Here is a 20,936-nt window from a genome sequence, read left to right on the forward strand (position 1 = left end):
ACTGTTTCAGTCACTCCTGAAAATAGTATGGAGTTTCCTCAAAAAGTTAAAAATAGAACTATTCTATGATCTAGCAATAGCACTAATAGGTATTCACCCAAAGGATGCAAAAATATAAATTTGAAAGAGATACTTGCATCCTGATGTTAATGGCAGCATTATCAAAAATAGACAAATAATGAAATAACCCAAATGTCCACTGATTGATGAATGGATAAAGAAGAGATGGTGTCAATATACAATGGAATATTGCATAGCCATGAAAAAGGATGAAATTTTGCCCTTTGTAGCAACATGGATGGAGCTAGAGAGTATTATGCTAAGCAAAATAAATCCAGCCAGGGAAAGAAATACCATATGATTTTACTGATACGTAGAATTTTAGAAACAAAACAAAGGAACATGGGGGAAACCAGAGAGAAAACCCAAGAAATAGACTTTTAACTATCGAGAACAATCTTATGTTTACCAGAGGGGAAGTTGGTAAGGGGATGAGTTAATAGGTACTGGGGATTAAGGAGGGCACTTATGATGAGCAGAAGGTGTTGTTTGTATATAAGTGTTGAATTACTAAATCCCGTACCTGAAAAAAAAATTCTTTTTTAAAGGTGAGTGAGAGACACAAACTAACTCAGCAAAAAGTCTCATGTTAGAGAATATGATGATTATATTTGTTCCTTTGTTTAAATCCAAAGAATAAAGAGAGTGGAGCAACAACTTCATCAAATTTTGGTTTGAAAAGGTCTTTTGGCTACATGTGAAGAACAGAATTGTTGGAGCTAAGATGTTAAAAGTCCAGTTTGGGAAGGTGTTGTAATAGTCCAAATAAGAAGTGATGTTTGTATGAGTTTGTATGTAGTGGTCAACATGGGGGGAAAAGTATATAGGTTTATATATATAGTATATAGGTTTGAGAAATATTTAGTAGATAGCACTAACTAATGCAGTGGTGTATTGAAGAAGGGAGAACTTAAGGGAGGAGATGAAAAAATGACACCAGATTTGGGTAAATTTATGGATGATGGTGCTGTTTTCTCAGATAGGCAACACTCATAGTCAGTAGTCTGTTTACTTTCATCAAGTTGAGTTAGGAGATGTAATGAGACATATAAAAATTATCAAGTAGTATGGTTATTATAGTCCCGTACTGAAGAGTTCTGATTACTGCATTTTGTTCCATTGATTATAATGCTTTATTTTGTTTGGAAGTACTTCATTGCTGGGCAGTTAAACTCCATTCAAGTTTTCATTAAAATAGCTAATGTTATGATGGACATTTTTGTGCCATTAGCTTTTTCCTTGTTTCAGGTTATTTTTAGTACACATATACTAGAAATAGAAGCCCTGGGTCAGCTAGTATTAAAGCTTTTTTTACACTTAGTTAATACTGTCAACTGATTTTCCAAAATACTGTTTTTATGCTGCCACTAATAAATATAGATGTGCAAGTTTAATTTCACCTTTGTACTCATGACAAGTTCAATAAATCACACATCTACTCCATCATGAAGTCTCTGTTAAGGAAGAAAATAAACCTCTCCTTTTTTTTTGTTTTCTGTCTTACAATCTGTTCTTAAATTTAATTTTCAAGTGAAGTTGTACTGAAATGAGATAAATGCACAAGGTGTAGTGGATTTAGAAGATGGTATGAAACTCATTCAACAATGTGAAATATTTCCATTCAAGTATGTTAATGTAAAGATGTCTAAATGGATCACAGCTTAAAACATCTTTAAAATAGAAATAAATAGCTATTATCTCATGAGTATCTTCTCGGCTATTGCTCCATCTCAGCTGGAGGCAGCTGCTTTGTTCTCATCATATCAAGTTTTTTTTTTTTAAAGATTTTATTTATTTATTTGAGAGAGAGATAGTGAGAGAGAACATGAGAGGCGAGAAGCTCAGAGGGAGAAGCAGACTCCCCGTGGAGCTGGGAGCCCGATGAGGGACTCGATCCGGGGACTCCAGGACCGTGACCTGAGCCGGAGGCAGTTGCTCGACCAACTGAGCCACCCAGGCGCCCTCATCATATCAAGTTTTAACCAGTCTTGCTTCGGCAGAGGTGTCCACTCAGTCCATGTCATTTCTGACCAAGTTCCTCACGTAAGTGAACAGGTTCTGGTTAATAAAGTTCACTGTTGTGCGAAAGACTTCACGGAGCAAGTATGGTGTGTGATCAGCCACCTTTTTGGCCAAGAACATGGCCAATATCAGCATGGTCTTCTCATCTTCCATGTCTGTGGGGTAAGTCTGCATGACCCGCTCCAGCGCAGCAGCGAGGCACTGCCTTCTGTCTTCTTCCGACAGTCTCCTATTCGTGAACTCTGTTGCCAGGTTATTCACCAGTCCTGGGTGGATGCTACGATCCATATCGTCCCCTATTTTGGCGAGCTACCTGGCAATATCCTGAATGATTTCCTCTTGACCCTGAGAATCTCTCTCCTCATTCACCAGGAAGTGGCTGCAGCAGTTGCCATCCGTCTGTAGCCTATAGTCTTGCTCCTCCTGCAGGTGAGCTGGCATGGGTAGTTCCCGGCCCAGGACCTCCAGCTCTTTGTGGAAATTAGAGTCAGAGTAGCTTTGGAGGAAGACAAACACCAGCAAGTTAATATACCATATAATGCTAGCCTCCTGACATTTTTAAGTGCTTTGTATTCCTTTTCTCAGATTGTTGGGAGAGTAACAATATTTATGCTGTCAGAGTAAACTCTTCTGGCAGGTTGGCCTCATACTCTAGCTCCTACTAAGTAATGACATGAAAGCAAATGGACACAAAAATAATACTCTGCTCAAAGTCTTAGGAACCATTTTACTTAATTATTAATTTTATTTGAAATAGTATTTCCCCTTTAAAAGTGATGCTTGATGAAATTAAACATTTAAATCATGGTAATTTATAAAGAATAATATGTATATAAAATATATGTGTACAAAATTTTATGCATCATATATGTGTGCGTATAAATTCTATGTATTAAAAGAGAAAATATGTGTCTGCATATATATTTTTTTTTTCACCTGATGTATCACACTCTCTTAAAGCAATAGTATTAATGAACTTTTTTTTTTAACCCTTTCAATGTCTCTTATTTATTTTTGGCTATACAGTTTTATTAACACAAGAAAATCATACTATGTCTACTAATTGTTAGCTTGCTTTTTCATTTTAAATGATATTTAATATACAATATTTATGTATCATTTGTACATGAAAATTCCTTATTCTTTTTTTATTATGTTACATTAGTCACCATACAGTACATCATTAGTTTTTGATGTAGTGTTCCATGATTCATTGTTTGTGTATAACACCCAGTACTCCATGCAATACATGCCCTTCTTAATACCCATCACCGGGTTAACCCATCCCTCACTCTCCTCCCCTTTAAAACCTTCAGTTTGTTTACTGAAGTCCCTAGTCTATCATGGTTCATTTCCCCCTCTGATTTTCCCACCTACATTTTTCCTTTCCTTCTTCTAATGTCCCCCATGCTATTCCTTATTTTCCACAAATAAGTGAAACCATATGATAATTGTCTTTCTCTGCTTGACTTGTTTCACTCAGCATAATGTCCCCCAATTCCATCCATGTTGGTGCAAATGTTGGGTATTCATTCTTTCTGATGGCTGAGTAATATTCCATTTTTTATATATGGATCACATCTTCTTTATCCATTTGTTTGTTGAAGGACATCTTGGCTCTTTCCACAGTTTGGCTATTGTGGACATTGCTGCTATGAAGATTGGAGTGCATGTGGCCCTTCTTTTCACTCCAACTGTATCTCTGGGGTAAATACCCAGTGGTGCAATTGCTGGGTCATAGCATAGTTCTATTTTTAAATTTTGAGGAACCTCCACACTCTTTTCCAAAGTGACTGTACCAACTTGCATTCCCACCAAGCGTGTAAGAAGGTTTCCCTTTCTCCACAACCTTTTCAACATTTGTTATTTCTTGCCTTAACAAGTTTTTCCATTCTAACTGGTGTAAGGTGGTATCTCAGTGTGGTTTTGATTTGAATTTCCCTGATGGCTAATGATGGTGAACACTTTTTCATATGTCTGTTAGGCATTTGCATGTCTTCTTTGGAGAAGTGTCTGTTCATGTCTTTTGCCCATTTTTTGACTTGAGTATTTCTTTTTTGGGTGTTGAGTTTGAGAAGTTCTTTGTAGATCTTGGATACCAGCCCTTTATTTGTAGTGTCTTTTGCAAATATCTTCTCTCAGTCCATGGGTTGTCACTTTGTTTAATTGACTGTTTCCTTTGCTTTGCAGAAGCTTTTTATCTTGATGAGGTCCCAAAAGTTCATTTTCACTTTTGTTTCTCTTGAAACATTTTCACTTCTTTCTCTTGAAAGAAGTTGCTGTGGCCAATGTCAAAGAGATTACTGCCTATGTTCTCCTCTAGCATTTTGATGGATTTCTGTGTCACACTGAGATCTTTCATCCATTTAGAATTTATCTTTGTGTATGATAGAAAAGAATAGCCAAGTGTCATTCTTCTGTTTATAGCTGTCCAGTTTCCCCAGCACCATTTATTAAAGAGACTGTCTCTTGTCCATTGGATAGTTTTCCTTGTTTTGTTGAAGATTAGTTGACCATAGAATTGAGGTTCCATATCTGGGCTCTCTATTCTGTCCCCTTGATATGTTGTCTGTTTTTGTGCCAGTACGATGCTTTCTTGGTGATCACAGCTTGGTAATATATCTTGAAAGCAGGCAACATGATACCCCCAGCTTTGCTTTTCTTTTTCAGTATTTCTTGGCAATTCAGGGTCTTTTCTGGTTCCATAAAAATTTTAAGATTGTTTGTTCCAGCACTCTGAAAAATGCCATTGGTATTTTGATTGGGATGGAATTGAAAGTATAGGTTGCTCTGGGCAACATAGAGGTTTTAACAATGTGTATTCTTCCAATCCATGAGCATGGAATGCTTTTCCATCTTTTTGTGTCTTCTTCAGTTTCTTTCATAAGTGTTCTGTGGTTTCTAGAGTATAGATCCTTCACCTCTTTAATTAGGTTTATTCCAAGGTATCTTATGGTGTTTGGTGCTATTGTAAATGAAATTGATTCCCTAATTTTTCTTTCTATAGTTTCATTGTTAGTGTATAGGAAAGCAGCTGATATCTGTGCATTAATTTTCTATCCTGCCACATTACTGAAATGTTGTATGAGTGCTAGTAATTTGGAGGTGGATTCTTTTGGGTTTTCCACATAAAGTATCATGTCATCTGTGAAGAGAGAGAGTTTTACTTTCTTCTTTGCCAATTTGAGTATATTTTATTTCTTCTTATTTTCTAAGTGCTGTTGCTAGGACTTCCAGTACTATGTTGAACAGTAATGGTGAGAGTGGGCATTGTTGTCATGTTCCTGATCTTAAGGCAAAGGCTCTCAGCTTTTCCCCACTGAGAATGATATTCGCTGTGGGCTTTTCATAGGTGGTTTTTATGAAATTGAGGAATGTTTCCCTCTATCTCTACACTCTGAAGAGTTTTAATCAGGAAAGGATGCTGTATTTTGTCAAATGCTTTTCTGCATCAATTGAGAGGACCATATGGCTCTTGTCTCTTCTCTTGTTAATGTGTTCTATCACACTGTTTGATTTGTGAATGTTGAACCACCCTTGCATCCCAGGGATAAATCCTACCTGATCATGATGGATATCCTTTTAATGTACTGTTGTATACTATTAGCTAGGATCTTGTTCAGAATTTTGGCATCCATATTCAACAGATATATTAGCCGGTAATTCTCCTTTTTGATGGGGTCTTTGCCTCGTTTTGGGATCAAGGTAATACTGGCCTCATAGAAAGAGTCTGGAAGTTTTTTTTTTCTTTTCTATTTTTTTAAAAGATTTTATTTATTTATTTGACAGACAGAGATTACAAGTAGGCAGAGAGGCAGGCAGAGAGAGAGGAAGGGAAGCAGGCTCCCTGCTGAGTCAACAGCCTGATGTGGGGCTTGATCCCAGGACCGCAGGATCACAACCTGAGCCAAAGGCAGAGGCTTTAACCCATTGAGCCACCCAGGCACCCCTCCATTTCTATTTTTTGAAACAGCTTCAGGAGAATAGGTATTATTTCTTCTTGGAATGTTTTGTACAATTCCCCAGGGAATTCATCAGGTCCTGGACTCTCGTTTTTTGGGAGGTTTTTGATCACTGCTTCAGTCTTGTTACTGGTTATTGGTCTATTCATGTTGTCGATTTCTTCCTGTTTCAGTCTTGGTAGTTTATAGGTTTCCAGGAATGCATCCATTTCTTCTCGGTTGCTTAATTTATTGGCATATACCTGTTGATAATAATTTCTGATAATTATTTCTATTTCCTTTCTGTTAGTCATGATCTCTCCCCTTTCAATCATAATTTTATTAATTTGGGTCTTTTCTCTTTTCTTTTGGATAAGTCTGATTATTGGTTTAGTGATCTTATTAATTCTTTCAAAGAACTAGCTCCTAGTTTTGTTGCTCGCTCTACTGTATTTCTGGATTCTAATTCATTGTTCTCTTCTCTAATCTTTATTTCCCTTTTCTTGTGTGACTTAGGCTTTATTTTCTGTTCTTTCTCCAGTTCTTTAAGTATATAGTTAATTTTTGTATTCTGGATTTTTCTGTTTTTTAGAGTGAGACTTGGATGGCTATGCTTTTCTCCTATAGGACCACCTTTGCAGTATCCCAGGGGTTTTGGACCAATGTGTTTCATTCTCATTGTTTTCCATGAATTGTTTAAATTCTTCTCTAATTTCCTGGTTGGCCCAAAAATTCTTAAGCAGAATGGTCTTTAGCTTCCAAGTGTTTGAATTTCTTCCAAATGTTTTCTTGTGACTGAATTCTAGTTTCAAAGTATTGTGGTCTCAGATTATGCAGAGAATAATCTCAGTCTTTTGGTATCAGTTGAGACCTGAGTTGTGACCCAGTATATCATCTATTCTAGAGAAAGTTCGATGTGCATCAAGAAGAATGAGTTTTCTGTTGTTTTAGGGTGAAATGTTCTGTATTTATCTATGAGGTCAGTCTTGTCCAATGTGTCATTCAAAGCTCTTGTTTCTTTATTGGTTTTCTGTTTGGTGATCTGTCTGTTGCTGAGAGTGAAGTGTTGAGGTCTTCTATTATTAATGTATTATTATCAATATGTTTCTTTATTTTGGTTAACAGTTACCTTATGTAGTAGGTACTACATGGGAGTAGGGCTGCTCCCATGTTGTGAGCATAGATATCTAAAATTGTTAGATCCTCTTATTCGATAGACCCTTTTAGCATGATATAGTGTCCTTCTGTATCTCTAACTATAATCTTTAGCTTAAAATCTAATTTATCTGATATGAGAATTGCTACCCCAGATTTCTTTTGAGGTATGTTGGCATGAAAGTCGGTTCTCCATCCCTTCACTTTCAGTCTGGATGTATCTTTAGGTTCAAAATGAGTCTCTTGTAGAGAACATATATATGGGTCCTGTCTTTTTATCCAATCTGCAATGCTGTATTTAGGCTGTTCACGTTGAAAGTGATTATTGAAAGATCTCTCTTATTGTCATCATGTTGCCTGTGAAGTCCTTGTTTCTATAGATTGTCTCTGAATAATTTGCTGTTCTGTATCACTCTTGGGTCTTTCTCCTTTTATAGAAACCTCCCCCCTCCCTTAATATTTCTTTCAGGGCCAGCTTGGTGGTCACATATTCTTTCAGCTTCTGCTGATCTTGGAAGCTCCATGTCTTTCCCTCCATTTTGAATGACAGCCTTGCTGGATAATGTATCCTTGGCTGCATGTTCTTCTCATTTAGTACCTTGATATTGTCTTGCCAGCACTTTCTGGCTTGTCAGATCTCTTTGGACAGGTCTTATATTATTCTGATGTTCCTCCCTTTGTAGATAAGAAATCTCTTCCCCCTTGCTACTTTCAAGACAGTTTCCTTGCATCTAAGATTTGCAAATTGTACTAATGTATTTCGTGGCATTGGTCTGTTCTCATTGATCTTAGGAGGGGTCCCCTCTGCCTCTTGGAAACAAATGCTTGTTTCCTTCCCCACATTAGGAAAGTTCTCAACTATAATTTGCTCAAATATATCTTCTAGATCTCTCTCTCTTTCTCTTTCTCTCTCTCTCTCTCCATCCCCTCAGGGATCCCAATAATTCTGATATTGGAACATTTCATTGAGTCACTAATCTCTTTCAGTTTGATTCCTTGGTTTTGTTTTGTTTTGTTTTGTTTTAAGATTTTATTTATTTATTTGACAGACAGAGATCACAAGTAGGCAGAGAGGCAGGCAGAGAGAGGAGTAAGTAGGCCCCTTGCTGAGTAGAGAGCCCGATGTGGGGCTCGATCCCAGAACCCTGGTATTATGACCTGAGCCAAAGGCAGAGGCTTTAACACACTGAGCCACCCAGGCACCCCGGTTCCTTGGGTTTTAATTTGTTTTTCCCATGTTACCTCTGTTTTCTTTTTATCTATCATCTTATCCTCTAGCTTATTAATTCATTCTTCTGCCTCTACCCTGGCAGTCAGAGTATCCAGTTTAGACTGAGGTTTATTCATAGCATTTTTAAGTTTAGCCCTATTAGATCTCATTTCTGCCCTTAGAGATTCTATATCGTTAATATTTTTCTGAAGCCTAGATATTGCCTTGATAATTGTTACTCTGAAGTCTATTTCTGACATCTTGGTTATATCCGTATCCATTAGTTCTGTAGCAGAGGCCACAGTTTCTGGTTCTTTCCTTTGTTGGGGGTTCCTCCTCTTAATCATTCTGTTGAGGGATGGTTCAGGGAATGTACAGAGTCCAAATTACTGACCACAAGCAAGATGCACTTGTTTTATAGGGACCTTACAGTTGTCAGCCCCTTGTTCTTTCAGCCTGTCTTCTGGAGGAGGGGCCTGCCACGCTGTTATTCAGTCAACCTTGTTTGGGCGGAGTTGCCCTGCCTTGTGTGTAAAGGGGTTGGGCTCAGTGAGAACTGGTTTGGGAGGGGGTACTTTTGTTCACTCGTGGCTTTCCACATCCCTTTCAAGAGTCAGAGCAGAAGTGACCATATCCAAACCTCTGTCTCAGGACAAAGAGATCACAGTCTACTCTCCACTAAGCTCTTCAGGCCACACTGTCTCCATTTCTGTCAGTGCTGCTTTTTTTAAAAACCACAACATTCTGGGTTATGTACCTCACAGCAGCACTTCCAGCCCTCACTTCCAGGTTTGGGCACCTCGCTGCCCTTTGTGCTTCTAAAACCGCTAGCTGGCCCTGGTTCCCATGCATGCCCCTGCAGCTTCAGGTTTTATCCTGGGAGGGTGCCCTAAAGTCCTTTCCCTGCTCCTATGGGTCTGTCAGTCTGTGCCAGGTCCCCAACACAGGACACTTTTACCCTCCTGTGTTATTTCATCTTCCCAGTACCAGGGCTTATGGCAGCTTCCTCCCCCTTCTGTTTATCTTCCAATATCTGCCCATAGAATCATGGCTTCCTGCTTCATACCTCGAGACCAACCATTTGAGATACTATGTTTGTAGAGATCAAGGTGCATCTTCTTACATCTCAGGCTGACTTTGAGGGTGTTCAGAGAGGTCAGGTAGATATCCAGCTCATTTCAGGGGACTGATTGAAGTAGGGTCCCCTACTCTTCTGCCATCTTTTACCTCTCAAATTCCTATTCTTTTTAAATGAATGCAAAGTTTTCCCTTTGTTCCTACACTATTGGTGGGAATGCAGGTTGGTGAAGTCACTCTGGAAAACAGCATGGAGTTTCCTCAGAAAGTTGAAAATGGAGCTACCCTACAACCCAGCAGTCGCACTACTGGGTATTTACCCTAAAGATGTAATGATCCAAAGGGGCACATGCACCTGAATGTTTATTGCAGCAATGTCCACAATAGCCAAACTATGGATACAGCCAAGATGTCCATTGACAGATGAATGGATAAAGAAGATGTGGTGTATATATATATATACAATGGAATACTATGCAGCCATCAAAAGAAATGAAATTTCTTGCCATTTGTGATGGTGTGCATGGAACTAGAGGGTATTATACTGAGCAAAATAAGTCAATCAGAGAAAGACAATTATCATATGATCTCCCTGATATTAAGAATTTGAGAGGCAGAGTTGGGGGATTGAGGAGTAGGGAAGGAAAAAAATGAAACAAGATGGGTTTAGGAAGGAGACAAGCCATAAGAGACTTTTAATCTCACAAAACAAACTGAGGGTTGTGGGGGAAGGAGGTAAGGAGAGGGTGGTTGGGTTATGGACACTGGGGAGGGTATGTACTATGGTGAGTGCTGTGAAGTGTATAAGCCTGGTGATTCACAGACCTGTACCCCTGAGACTAATATTACATTATATGTTAATAAAAAAAAAATTTCCCTTTGTTTAGATGTCCATAGAACTTTTTGTCAGTTTCTGTCACTCGACATTTAGAGTGTTTCCATTTGTTTTGTTTTGTTTTAAATGTTAGCTTGATCAGTTTTTTTTAAACAGGTATTTACACACCTCTTTAAATACATTTTAAGGTTAAGCTTACAAAAGTGAAATGGCTGAGTCAATTTGTCCACATTAAAATTTTGGTTATAGATTTATATGTAGCAGTCTTATGAAGAAGTTGTATCAATTCTCATTTTATTCATTTACAGCTGATAATCAGTTTATTATAAAGGTTGATTTAAGCATTTGCACTGGAGATTTCAATCTCAAGTCCTAGGTCAGTACTGATGGAAATAATCTGTTTAATAATCTCGGAAGGACTGTGAAAATCAGTGAGTTGTTTGTGGATCCTCTTTTGAGAATGATCCCAAGTCTTAAAACCTTCACTGCAAGTTTTTCTCAGTGATGCTGAGTCTTGGTAGGCATCTGAACTGTCCTTTCACTTTGAGTTTCTTTTCCTTTGTGCCTCTGATCAAGTAAACATATACCTTCTCCACAGATTTTGTGTTGCATTTGTTTAGAGTAATTCTTATTCAGCGAATCATAGCCTCTGGTACCACCGGTGTCTTCCCATGGTCTATCAAAGGAATGGCTATGGCACAGCTTCCTGACCAACTTGTTCCTCACCAAGAGCAGACAGCCATGAGTTAGGACTGGGAGCAAGGTATCCAGAGCTCCCCTGTGGCTAAGACTACGTCTTCCTCAAAGAGTTAAATTCTCATTTTAAAGTTTGAGCATACATAGTGGTATGCTGATAAATGCTTAACAACTGTTTCTCTGGCTTAAAAACAAACTAACAGAAGAAACTGTCTTTCTTGATAGTGATTGACAAACTCCATGGTAAAAGTCCTCCAGCCAGTGTCAATATCAAGCATGATGTTAGTGATGTCAGAGTTATGCAAAAATGAACAAAATCAGCTCTCACAGGTTGGGAAAGCTCTCTCTAGTATGCCACTGATTGTATTTCCTCACAGTCCCTTAACTGTGGGTGCTATCGAACATTTAAACATTTCCATATTCTATCATATTTTATAGATTAGGAGAGTCATATCTTTTTATTTTTATTATTTGCATTTATTTAATAATAAATGAATAGTTTTTATAATAGTTGTTTTCCTGGAACCTCTGTGTTCATGTTCTATGCTTCATTTCCATAGGATTGTTCATCTCTCTATAACTGATTTGAACCTCTTTCTATAGAAAGAAAAGCATTCTTTTTTTTTAAATTGTCAATATTTGTTTTTTTTGTCATTTATCTTTTGACTTTTATTATGATTTTGTATTTGTGTGCTTCAGAGTTTTTAATTTTTATGAAATCAAATGTATTATGTTTTATTTTAGGATTCAGATTTGTAATAATTAGAAATGAATTAGAAAACATGGATAAGTTAATATATGTCTTTGGATGTCAAATTTCTTACCTGTAGGAGTTGATGGTTATATTTCTTTGTAGCTCAAATAGTATATAATCCTTTAAAACATTTTTGCTTTGGTTTGTTTAACCTGGGTTATTTCTCTGAGAATCAAGTCTTAAAAAACTTCACTCAGCAAAATAATCCACTATTCACTAGCAATTTACTTGAGGACAAGCCTTCAGTTGTATTCTGTTCCTACTTCTTGCCAAATGTGTGGAAAATTTCCCAACCAAATGACTAGGTTCTTTCTTAAAATGAGAGCAGTCCCCATGTTGTGGTTCTAATGGGTGAGAGGTCTGTTTTAGTGGGAGATGAGTTCTTCCTCTTGGATATATTTCCTCATGTCCAGCAAGAATTTCTACTTATGAAATCTCACCACATAATCCTTCTGTGGTGTATTCTGTAACTTTTCCACTGTAACTTTCCTACATTTTTTTCATAGAACAAAAGACAAGAAGATATAAACATAAGCAACTTTCAAATTGTGATTTCTTATCAGTTGTAGATGAGTCTTTTAAGTAATATAGATTTAAGACCAGTGTCTTCTCTTTATCTTCAAATTCATGCTCCATTTTTCTACCAGAATATCAGGATCAGAGGACCTTAGATGAAAGATACCAGACTAGATTACAACACATAAATAAGATACAGCTCTGTGTGTGTGTGTGTGTGTGTGTGTGTGTAATTTAGCTGCATTGTGTTTTCAGCCCAGAAACTGGTTGTATTTTAAAATACTTCTCATAATTTGAGGATTAAAATATATTTAGTATTTAAAAATATGGTCATTAGGATCCCAGACAAGTTCATAAATTTCTATTTAACAGATTAAGTATCTAAAGAAAAAAATATTAAAAGGAATGGTAGGGAACAGAATGTGGATCCTGGGAAATGAAGGAGCAGTGGTTGGAAGAGATTTTCCCTCTGCTCTCTTCTTTTGCTATTCTGATTGTTGCTGCCCAAGGTTATCGAGGGCTGCAATTAGAGAAAATGTATGAAGAGTTGTATTAACAGTGAGAAGAAATGGAAAAATATAAGTCTCATCCTTTACATATTCATTTTACCTCAAAGCTCTGAGTTGGTAACAGGCAGATGTAGTATTCCAAAATAGTTAATGTATTTCTTTTTTTTTTCTTTTTCCCGTTCTTTCTTCCTCATGTCTCTTCTCTATTTCTCTGCTCATGTCTTAGCTCATCAGATCCACATTTTGATGAACTGGCATTATAGCGAGGTAGGAAAGAAGAATCAGACTAGTGTAAATGTGATGGGTGTAGGGTCAGAAACTGCATCTGACAGGAGGGGACCTGTAGTAAATAGAAGAAAGCTGAGAGATAAATGGAGATTCTGCAAAACAGAAGGGAGACAAAAGAAAAGGCTCTTTTTCTGTAGTACATGAAAGCAAGGCTTTTTTTTTTTTTTAAACCTTGTATTTTTACAATAGTTTAAGATTTATAGTAAAACTGAAAGGAAGGTACAGAGGTTTTCCATATGCCTCCTGCCCCTGCATGTGAATATTTTTCCTAATTATCAACAATTCTTGTTAGAGAGGTACATTTATAACGAATGACGAACCAACAATGACCCATCATAATCACTTGAAGTGCAGATTTACCTTAGGGTTCTGTCCTGGGATTTTACATTCTATAGGTCCAGATGAATGTATAATGACATGTATCTGTCATTGTAGTATCATACAGAGTATTTTCACTGCCCTGAAAATCCTGTATGCTCCACCTATTCATCCTTCCCACTCCAATCTCTCTAAGCCACTGATCTTGTTACTGTTCACATAGTTTTGATTTTCTAAGAATGCCATATAGTTGGAATCATACAGTAGGTAGCCTTTTTAGGTTGGCTTTTTCACTTAGTTATGTACATCTAAGTTTCCTCCATGTCTTCGCATGGCTTTATAGTTCATTTCCTTTTAGTGCTAAATAAAATTTCACTTTCTAATGTACCACAGTTTATTTATCCATTGCCTATTGAAAGACATCTTTGTTGCTTCCAAGTTTTGGCAGTTATGAATAAAGATGCTGCAACTGTTGGCATGCAGGAATTTTTTGTGGACATGTTTCCAACTCCTTTGGGTAAATTCCAAGGAGTATAGTGCTGGATTATTTGGGAAGAACATGTTTAGTTTTATAAGAAACCATCAAACCTTCTAAGTGTCTGTACCATTTTGTATTCCCAGCAACAATGAATGAGAATTGTTCCACATCCTGTCAGCTTTTGGTGTTGTCAGTTTTCTGGATTTGGCCATTCTAATAGCTCTGTAGCCAAAGACTTCAACATGTTCTAAAAATATGACTAACACTTCTAAATAACATAGATTAAGCAATAACAGTATTGATTATTTATTTATTTATTTATTTTAGAGAGAGAACACTTGTGCATGCACATGCAATGGAAGGGAATGGAGGGGCAGAGGAAGAAGGAGAGAAAATCTCAAGCAGATTCCTCACTGAGCAAGGAGCTGACAATAGGGCTGGATCTCACGACCCTGATATCATGACCTGAGCTGAAACAAAAGTCAGACATCTGAGGCACCTGGGTGACTCAGTGGGTTAAAGCCTGTGCCTTCAGCTCAGGTCAGGGTCTCAGGATCCTGGGACTAAGCCCCGCATTGGCTCTCTGCTCAGCAGGGAGCCTGCTTCCTCCTCTCTCTCTGCTTGCCTCTCTGACTGCTTGTGATTTCTCTGTCTCTGTCAAGTAAACAAATAAAATTAAAAAAAAAAAAATCAGACATCTAACCCACTGAGCTCTCCAGGTTCCCCAGCAGCAGTAATAGCATTGATAAAACAAATGTGTACTTCTAATTTAACCCCCCGCCCTTTTTTTTTTTTTTTTTGTCCTTAGTGGTAATATGTTACTGAATGGAGTAAAATTATAAAACTTAAAATATTAAAAGTTTAAACTGAAATTATATAGCTTCTTATCAAATTCAGGAATCTCCTTTAAAAAACTTCTTATAAGTCAATTATGTAGATATTGTTTGCCTAATTTTATCCATGAGATACCTTCTCTGTAGGGGTCATTTGCTCAGTAGCAACAAGGGAGCCAGTAAAGCAAGTGTTTGAGCTATGGCCTCTAGATAAATTATTTTGTTCCTACTAACAGGATCTTAGGCAAGACATTGGAGAAACTTCCTATTTTCAGACTCCTTACACCAAAAATGGACGAAATAGAGTACTTTAAGTATTGAACCAGAAAATGTATATTAAGTGATTAGGATATGCTGATACCTACCTAAATCTTGGTAGATTTTCATGATTATTAACTATATATATTAAAATGACATTTATTGAACTAAAATGTTTCCACTTGAAGTCCAACTAATTCCTCTTAAGATTATCTAGTTTTGCTAATGAAGGACAGAAAGGAGACCTATGTAGTAGCTCATGATTATATCACTACCTCTTTTATTCCTTTAACAAATATAAATTATAAAGTATTTACCTTCAAGGTTCATTCCCAATCAGCTACATCCTTGATTTATATGCATATATTATCAAAGTAGAAGATGCTTCCGACCTGCTTCCCAGTACTGGAATATCTTGGGGGCCATTGGGTAAGTGTAATGAATACAGAGCACAGTGCAATAGATATGCCCAAAGTTAAACCCATAGTGCAAAATCAAGCCTCTCCCAGTCCTTGCCTCCTTGTTCATTGTCTTCCCATCATTATAACAACTTCCTCTTAAAAAAAAAAAAAAAAAAAAAAAAGAGGGGGAACTTAGTAGTTCTATGTAATCTAAGAAAAATTATGAAGAATAAAATATTCATGCTTTTCAAGATAAGGCAATCTTATTTTCTTGATTTTTAGTTTCCTTATGTTGCTCATAGTTTTTCATATCATTATCTGCAATATTAGTTCATACCAGTTGATCAGACAGCACTTAAAATATCACCACTGGCTCAGCACTGCACCGTTAGTTTGTTAGTTAGTTAGTTCATTCCAGTTGATCAGACAGCATTTAAAATATCACCACTGGCTCAGCACTGCACTGTTAGTACCGGGGCAATGCTGGGAGGTAGAGATAGCTTTACAAACAGAAATAAACATCAATACATAAAATATATGGTGATTCAGATAGTTGTCAATCATAAATAGCAAATATGGAGAAGAAGAATAGCTCTAATGCTAACTGTACCAAGTATCTATGGGTGTCTTCACTGTGGTAAGAAGAACCCAGAAGAAAGTGAGGCACTTGCAAGTGCCTTTATTCTCTTCTAGTAGGAGTAACAGCTTCTCTTTGTCACTGACCTAATTTGTGACTACATTTAGCAAGAATATAATCATGTCTCTTCTGAATATCATTATGACCATTTTCTCATTGGCCACATCTTACTAACAGCATCTCTTAGCTTCCCTTAGAAATTCTTCAGGTAAACAGAGGAAATATATAGAAAAATCATGTAAGTGTATTCATTTGTCATTAGCTTACTAAATTTTACTTTAAAATTACAAATTAGAACCAAAAATGACAGCTTTCAGTTTTTAAAAATGAGTAGATTTCAAACACTGCCTAGTAAAATTTAAGACTGCTAACAGTGAACAACTGGTGTTTTTGGTGATGGTTTGTAAGAATCTAACATTATATATAATTGAAAGCTTTAACATGTTTTTTTTAGGAATTATCAGAGCCACACATTTTTTGGACTTTTTTACTATATGTGTTGTATTTTGTATTATATACATTGTATTTTATACTATGTAGGCTGTTCTTTTTAAAAAATTTTTTAGTTGTCTTTGCTTTGTAGGACAGGTTAGTGTTCACAGAAAAGAATGCAGGGATAGTACAGAGATTTCCCATCTACCCCCTCTTCACACATATTCTCTTATCAATATCCCCTACCAGTGATGCATGTGTTACATCTGATACACCTATACTGACACATTATAGTCACCCCAGATCCATAGTTTACATTACAGTTCACTCTCAGTGTTGTATATTCTATGAGTTTGAACTTTTGTATAATATGTATCTATAGCTATGGTATCATACAGAGTATTTCCGTTCCCTTAAAAATTGCCTATTTATCTGCTTATTTATCCTTTCCACCAATGAGCCCCTGGCAACCACTGATCTTTTAACTATATCTGTAGTTTTGCATTTTTCACAATGTCATATTGTTGGAATCATACAGTAGGTAGACTTTCAGAACTTGTTTCTTTATGTAGGAATATTTAAGTTTCCTCTATTTTTTTCTTAGCTGATAGCTCATTTCATAGTGCTGAATACTATTTCATTGCCTGAATGTACCACAGTTTATTAATCCACTCATCTACTAAAGAATATCTTGGTTCTTCCAAGTCTGGGCAATCATGAATAAAGATGCTTAAAACATTCGTTTTTAGGTTTTTGTGTAAACATTGGTTTTCAGCTGCTTTGGGTAAATAGGAATGTGATTGTTGGGTTATATGGTAAGAGTATGTTTTGTTTTGTGAGAAACCTGCCAAAGGTCTTCCAAAATGTACCATTTTGCTTTCCACCAACAATGAATGAATTTGTATTGTTCTACATCCTTGCCGGCATTTGTTATTGTCAGTGTTCTAGATTTGGGCTGTTTTGATAGATGTATAGTGGTAAGGATGTATTTTTAATTATTTATTTTTATTGTGGCAGAATGTACACAATATTACACTTACTATTTAACTATTTTAAGTGTACAGTGCATTCACATTCTTGTCTATCCATCACTACTATCCATCTCCAGAACTTCTCCATCATTCCAAACTGAAACTATGTATTCACCAAACAATAATTCTCTAACTAACCCCTGGCAGTGAGTCTTGAAGATATTATGCTAAGTGAAATAACAGATGCAAAAGACAAATACTGTGTGATTCCATTTGTATGAGATAACTGAAAGAGTTAAATTTACATAGGCTGCTCTTATCCCCTTTTCATTGTAATGGAATTTACGGGCTAAACTTGTATCATTACTTTTTTAAAGGAGACACCTTCATTCTATCCTTTGAATTGCTTCTTCTAGAAGTTGCTGTGCTTTGTGATGATGATGGCCCAAGCCTTTCTTTGGTTGCCTTAAAGATAGGCATAAAGAATCCATTCATTTTAAGTGCTTTACTGTTTTATCCCCGCTGTGGAAAAACTAATGGGATGTTCTAATAAACAACTGTAAAAGTATAAACATCACAAATAACAAGGTCCAAATAATTAGACAGTGCTTCCACGTAAAAATCCTCAATTAATTAAGAGCAAGTCTGTATATAATTTCCTATTTTCTTCTTTAATTGAGGGTTTTGAATTTGAGTTCTGGGGCTGCCATAAAAGTGTTCTCTCAGATCTCTGACATCAAAGAGCGTAACTGACTGAAGCCCAGGCTGTTGGGCTTCATCCGTCTCTATCTTTGATCTGAGACACTCTCCTCATGATAATGACTAAACATACCATGGACACAGTAAGCCAGCTCATTTCTGGGAGGTACAGGACTCTTCTAATGGACAGTGTTGCCTTGAAGACTCCCCAGTAGCCTTACAGAACGTGCTATACCTGTATTATAGTCTAAGACTCCCCCCACAAATTTCTTTCCTTCCCTCTCTTTGTCCAGGATCAGTGCTACTTGCAGTGGGGATAGCTGTCCCAGCACCACCCCACCCCTTGCCCTTTTAATTCACTCCTGCAGGTATCTTCCCTAATAAATCTTTTTTGAGTGTTTTCTTTTTTTTTTTCCATGTTGAAATCTGCTTCTCAGAAGACCTGAACTTACATAAGCCCTCATGAGAATTTATCTCATTCCCTCACACACACAATGCTCATTTAGATAAAACAAATGTGTGGAAAGAGTAAAAATGAAAAAAAAAAGTTAATAAGATATTTCTGTGGAAATGAATAATATTTAACCTGAAATATTCTAGGAAATAGAGATACTGGTTATAAATTCATATTAATATTCTAGCAAATGCCTGTGTTGGAGATCATGTATATATTGGCAAGTTGTATTTTGAAAAGGTTTATTAACAGGTATTTGATAATTTCATAGCAATCTTTATAAAACATGAAGGCACATTAAACAACTTGTCCTTGTCTTTGGGAAATGTGCACAATGTTCGTAAATTGAAAAAGGAAAACATTAAAAGTGTCCCTAAAAATTGCAGCTTCCGCCATTCTATCTTTGTTCTGTCACTTCTGCTACCTTAACTAATCCACACTATTTTTCCAAATAAACTTTGGTTTCTTATCTGAGCCATGAACTGTGTGGAAACTGGAAGAGAAGCAAAAATTGACAAACCAGAGTAAAGTGATATCTTATCAGGAAGGTTTAAAACCACTCTACCTTCTGTTTCAATTACCAGTGACAAGCTAGGCATAAAACATGTCATAGGAAATGTCACTTGCTGGATTAATTTGTCTCACCTCTGTTGAAAAACAACAGTCCATATCGGGATTCTGATATTTGTTGCTTAGACAAAATGCAAATCACGTTGTCCTAGTCCAAGCATATTCATAATCCCCAAATAAAAATGTTAATGGGCAAGAAGTTACAGCAATTTTCATGAAGTTAAAAAAAAAAAGGAGCAATTTTTGTAATGATCCAGTCACTTATTATTGTGTTAAATAAAGCACAGTATTATTCTAGAGTAGAATTAAATTTGGGCTTCTAAAAAAGTATTGGAATTGCCCTCAGGTTATGGAAAATATGGCAGTGATAGCTTAGAAAGTAGTTTCAAGCAAAAGAACTATAATGAAGAAATGAAAAAGTCTAGAATTTGAGACATGTATCTGGAGAATCAAATAAATTTGGTTGGACTGGAGTGAAACTTCATAAAGAGTGTTTCTTGGAAATAATATTGAAAAAAATACAGCTAAGTATGGCTCAAGGGAGATATTGAATGTCACAATAAAGAGTGTATTTCCTATTGCTTAGACCAGTGTTTCCCAATCAGAAGGAGATAGAGACCGATGATGTCCAAAAACAGGGCAGTCTCATGTTTCTGAGAAGTCAAGAGGAAAAGACAGACATTGCACTCCCTGAATAAGAGTGCCATTTATTATTTAACCATACCAACAATTGTTGTAAGTAATTTGCTTTCTTTCAATGCATTTATTATCATATTAACTATATGAGTTAAATACTGTCATACATATTTTGCTTGTGAAGAACAACAGCTAAGTGGGATTAAGTAACATTTTTACTCACTTGTTAAGTAGCAGGGTTTGGATCCAAAGACAGATCTGTTGGACCATGAAGACCATTTCTTAACCACTGCAGTGTTCCACAGAATTTGTGACTTTTCACATAATCTAAGTCAATTAAGGAGTTAAGAAGTAGATAAATAGTAAAAAAAATAAAGCAACTAGAAAAGAACCTCTTTTGAGAGGCTTTGGGGTTAATAAGGAAAAGCATGAAAGATTGAGAGAGTTTAATTTCGTTGTTGTTTGCAGACTGGTGTATGTCTCTTAAGTCTGTCCAGCCTTGATATTTTTGCACATTTTGTCCATTTGGGTGTAATCCCTAACCCCTTGCCAATGTGCCTTCTTCACTCTTCTGTTTTTCTTTCTTTTTTTGTCAGTGCTAAGACTGTTCATTTCAAAAAGCACTGAAACTTAATACGAGTCATTACCTTCCCCTTGACTCTTTTTACGTTATTTTAGTTAACACTTAATAACAGCTTTGTACCTTAAGCAGGCCATGCTTATCTTTTACCAGAAATGGAGGAATGGGGTTTTATACTTTGATTATCCTACAATTTCAGGTAATGCAATTTGGGGCAAGATGCATTGTTTTTCTTCCTTTGAAATGGTATCTCAGTGAAATAGGAATGGGTTTTTTTTTTTTTTTTGGTACACGTTGCTATTGACTAAAAGCCCAAGATCTAATGTAAAATGCAGATTTTCAAAACTAAGAAGCAATAAAACTGAAAGAAAACATCTTCTGAAGCAGAAGGAGGCAGTACTTGAGGAACGCACTGGGGCTAAAAAACATGGGCACTAAAATCGGTAATCTGTCATGGTTTCCTATTAGCAGTAAGTACTTACCTCAAGCCAGATATTACAGGCATAAAGTAGGTAAATTGGCATCATTGCATTGATGTAGTTGGGGGCTGCCTAGCTCATCTAGTTCTCCTAAAGCCCAGCAAAGAGAACCTCCCAACAACCAGAA

At 36.5% G+C, this 20,936-nt stretch overlaps 1 protein-coding gene across 1 annotated transcript; it reads right to left on the reverse strand.

The window, feature by feature from the left end:
* Positions 1 to 2,053: 2,053 nt before the first annotated feature.
* LOC101681070 (BH3-interacting domain death agonist-like) lies at positions 2,054 to 2,440 on the reverse strand. Its single transcript, XM_013059747.2, has one exon. The coding sequence runs from the start codon at positions 2,368 to 2,370 to the stop codon at positions 2,071 to 2,073; it is 300 nt and encodes a 99-aa protein (XP_012915201.1). The 5' UTR covers positions 2,371 to 2,440; the 3' UTR covers positions 2,054 to 2,070.
* Between the last annotated feature and the right edge of the window lie 18,496 nt (positions 2,441 to 20,936).

This window comes from Mustela putorius, unplaced genomic scaffold (genome assembly GCF_011764305.1).
Source record: "Mustela putorius furo isolate JIRA1106 unplaced genomic scaffold, ASM1176430v1.1 tig00537350_pilon_pilon_pilon, whole genome shotgun sequence".
Classification (NCBI taxonomy): Eukaryota; Metazoa; Chordata; class Mammalia; order Carnivora; family Mustelidae; genus Mustela; species Mustela putorius.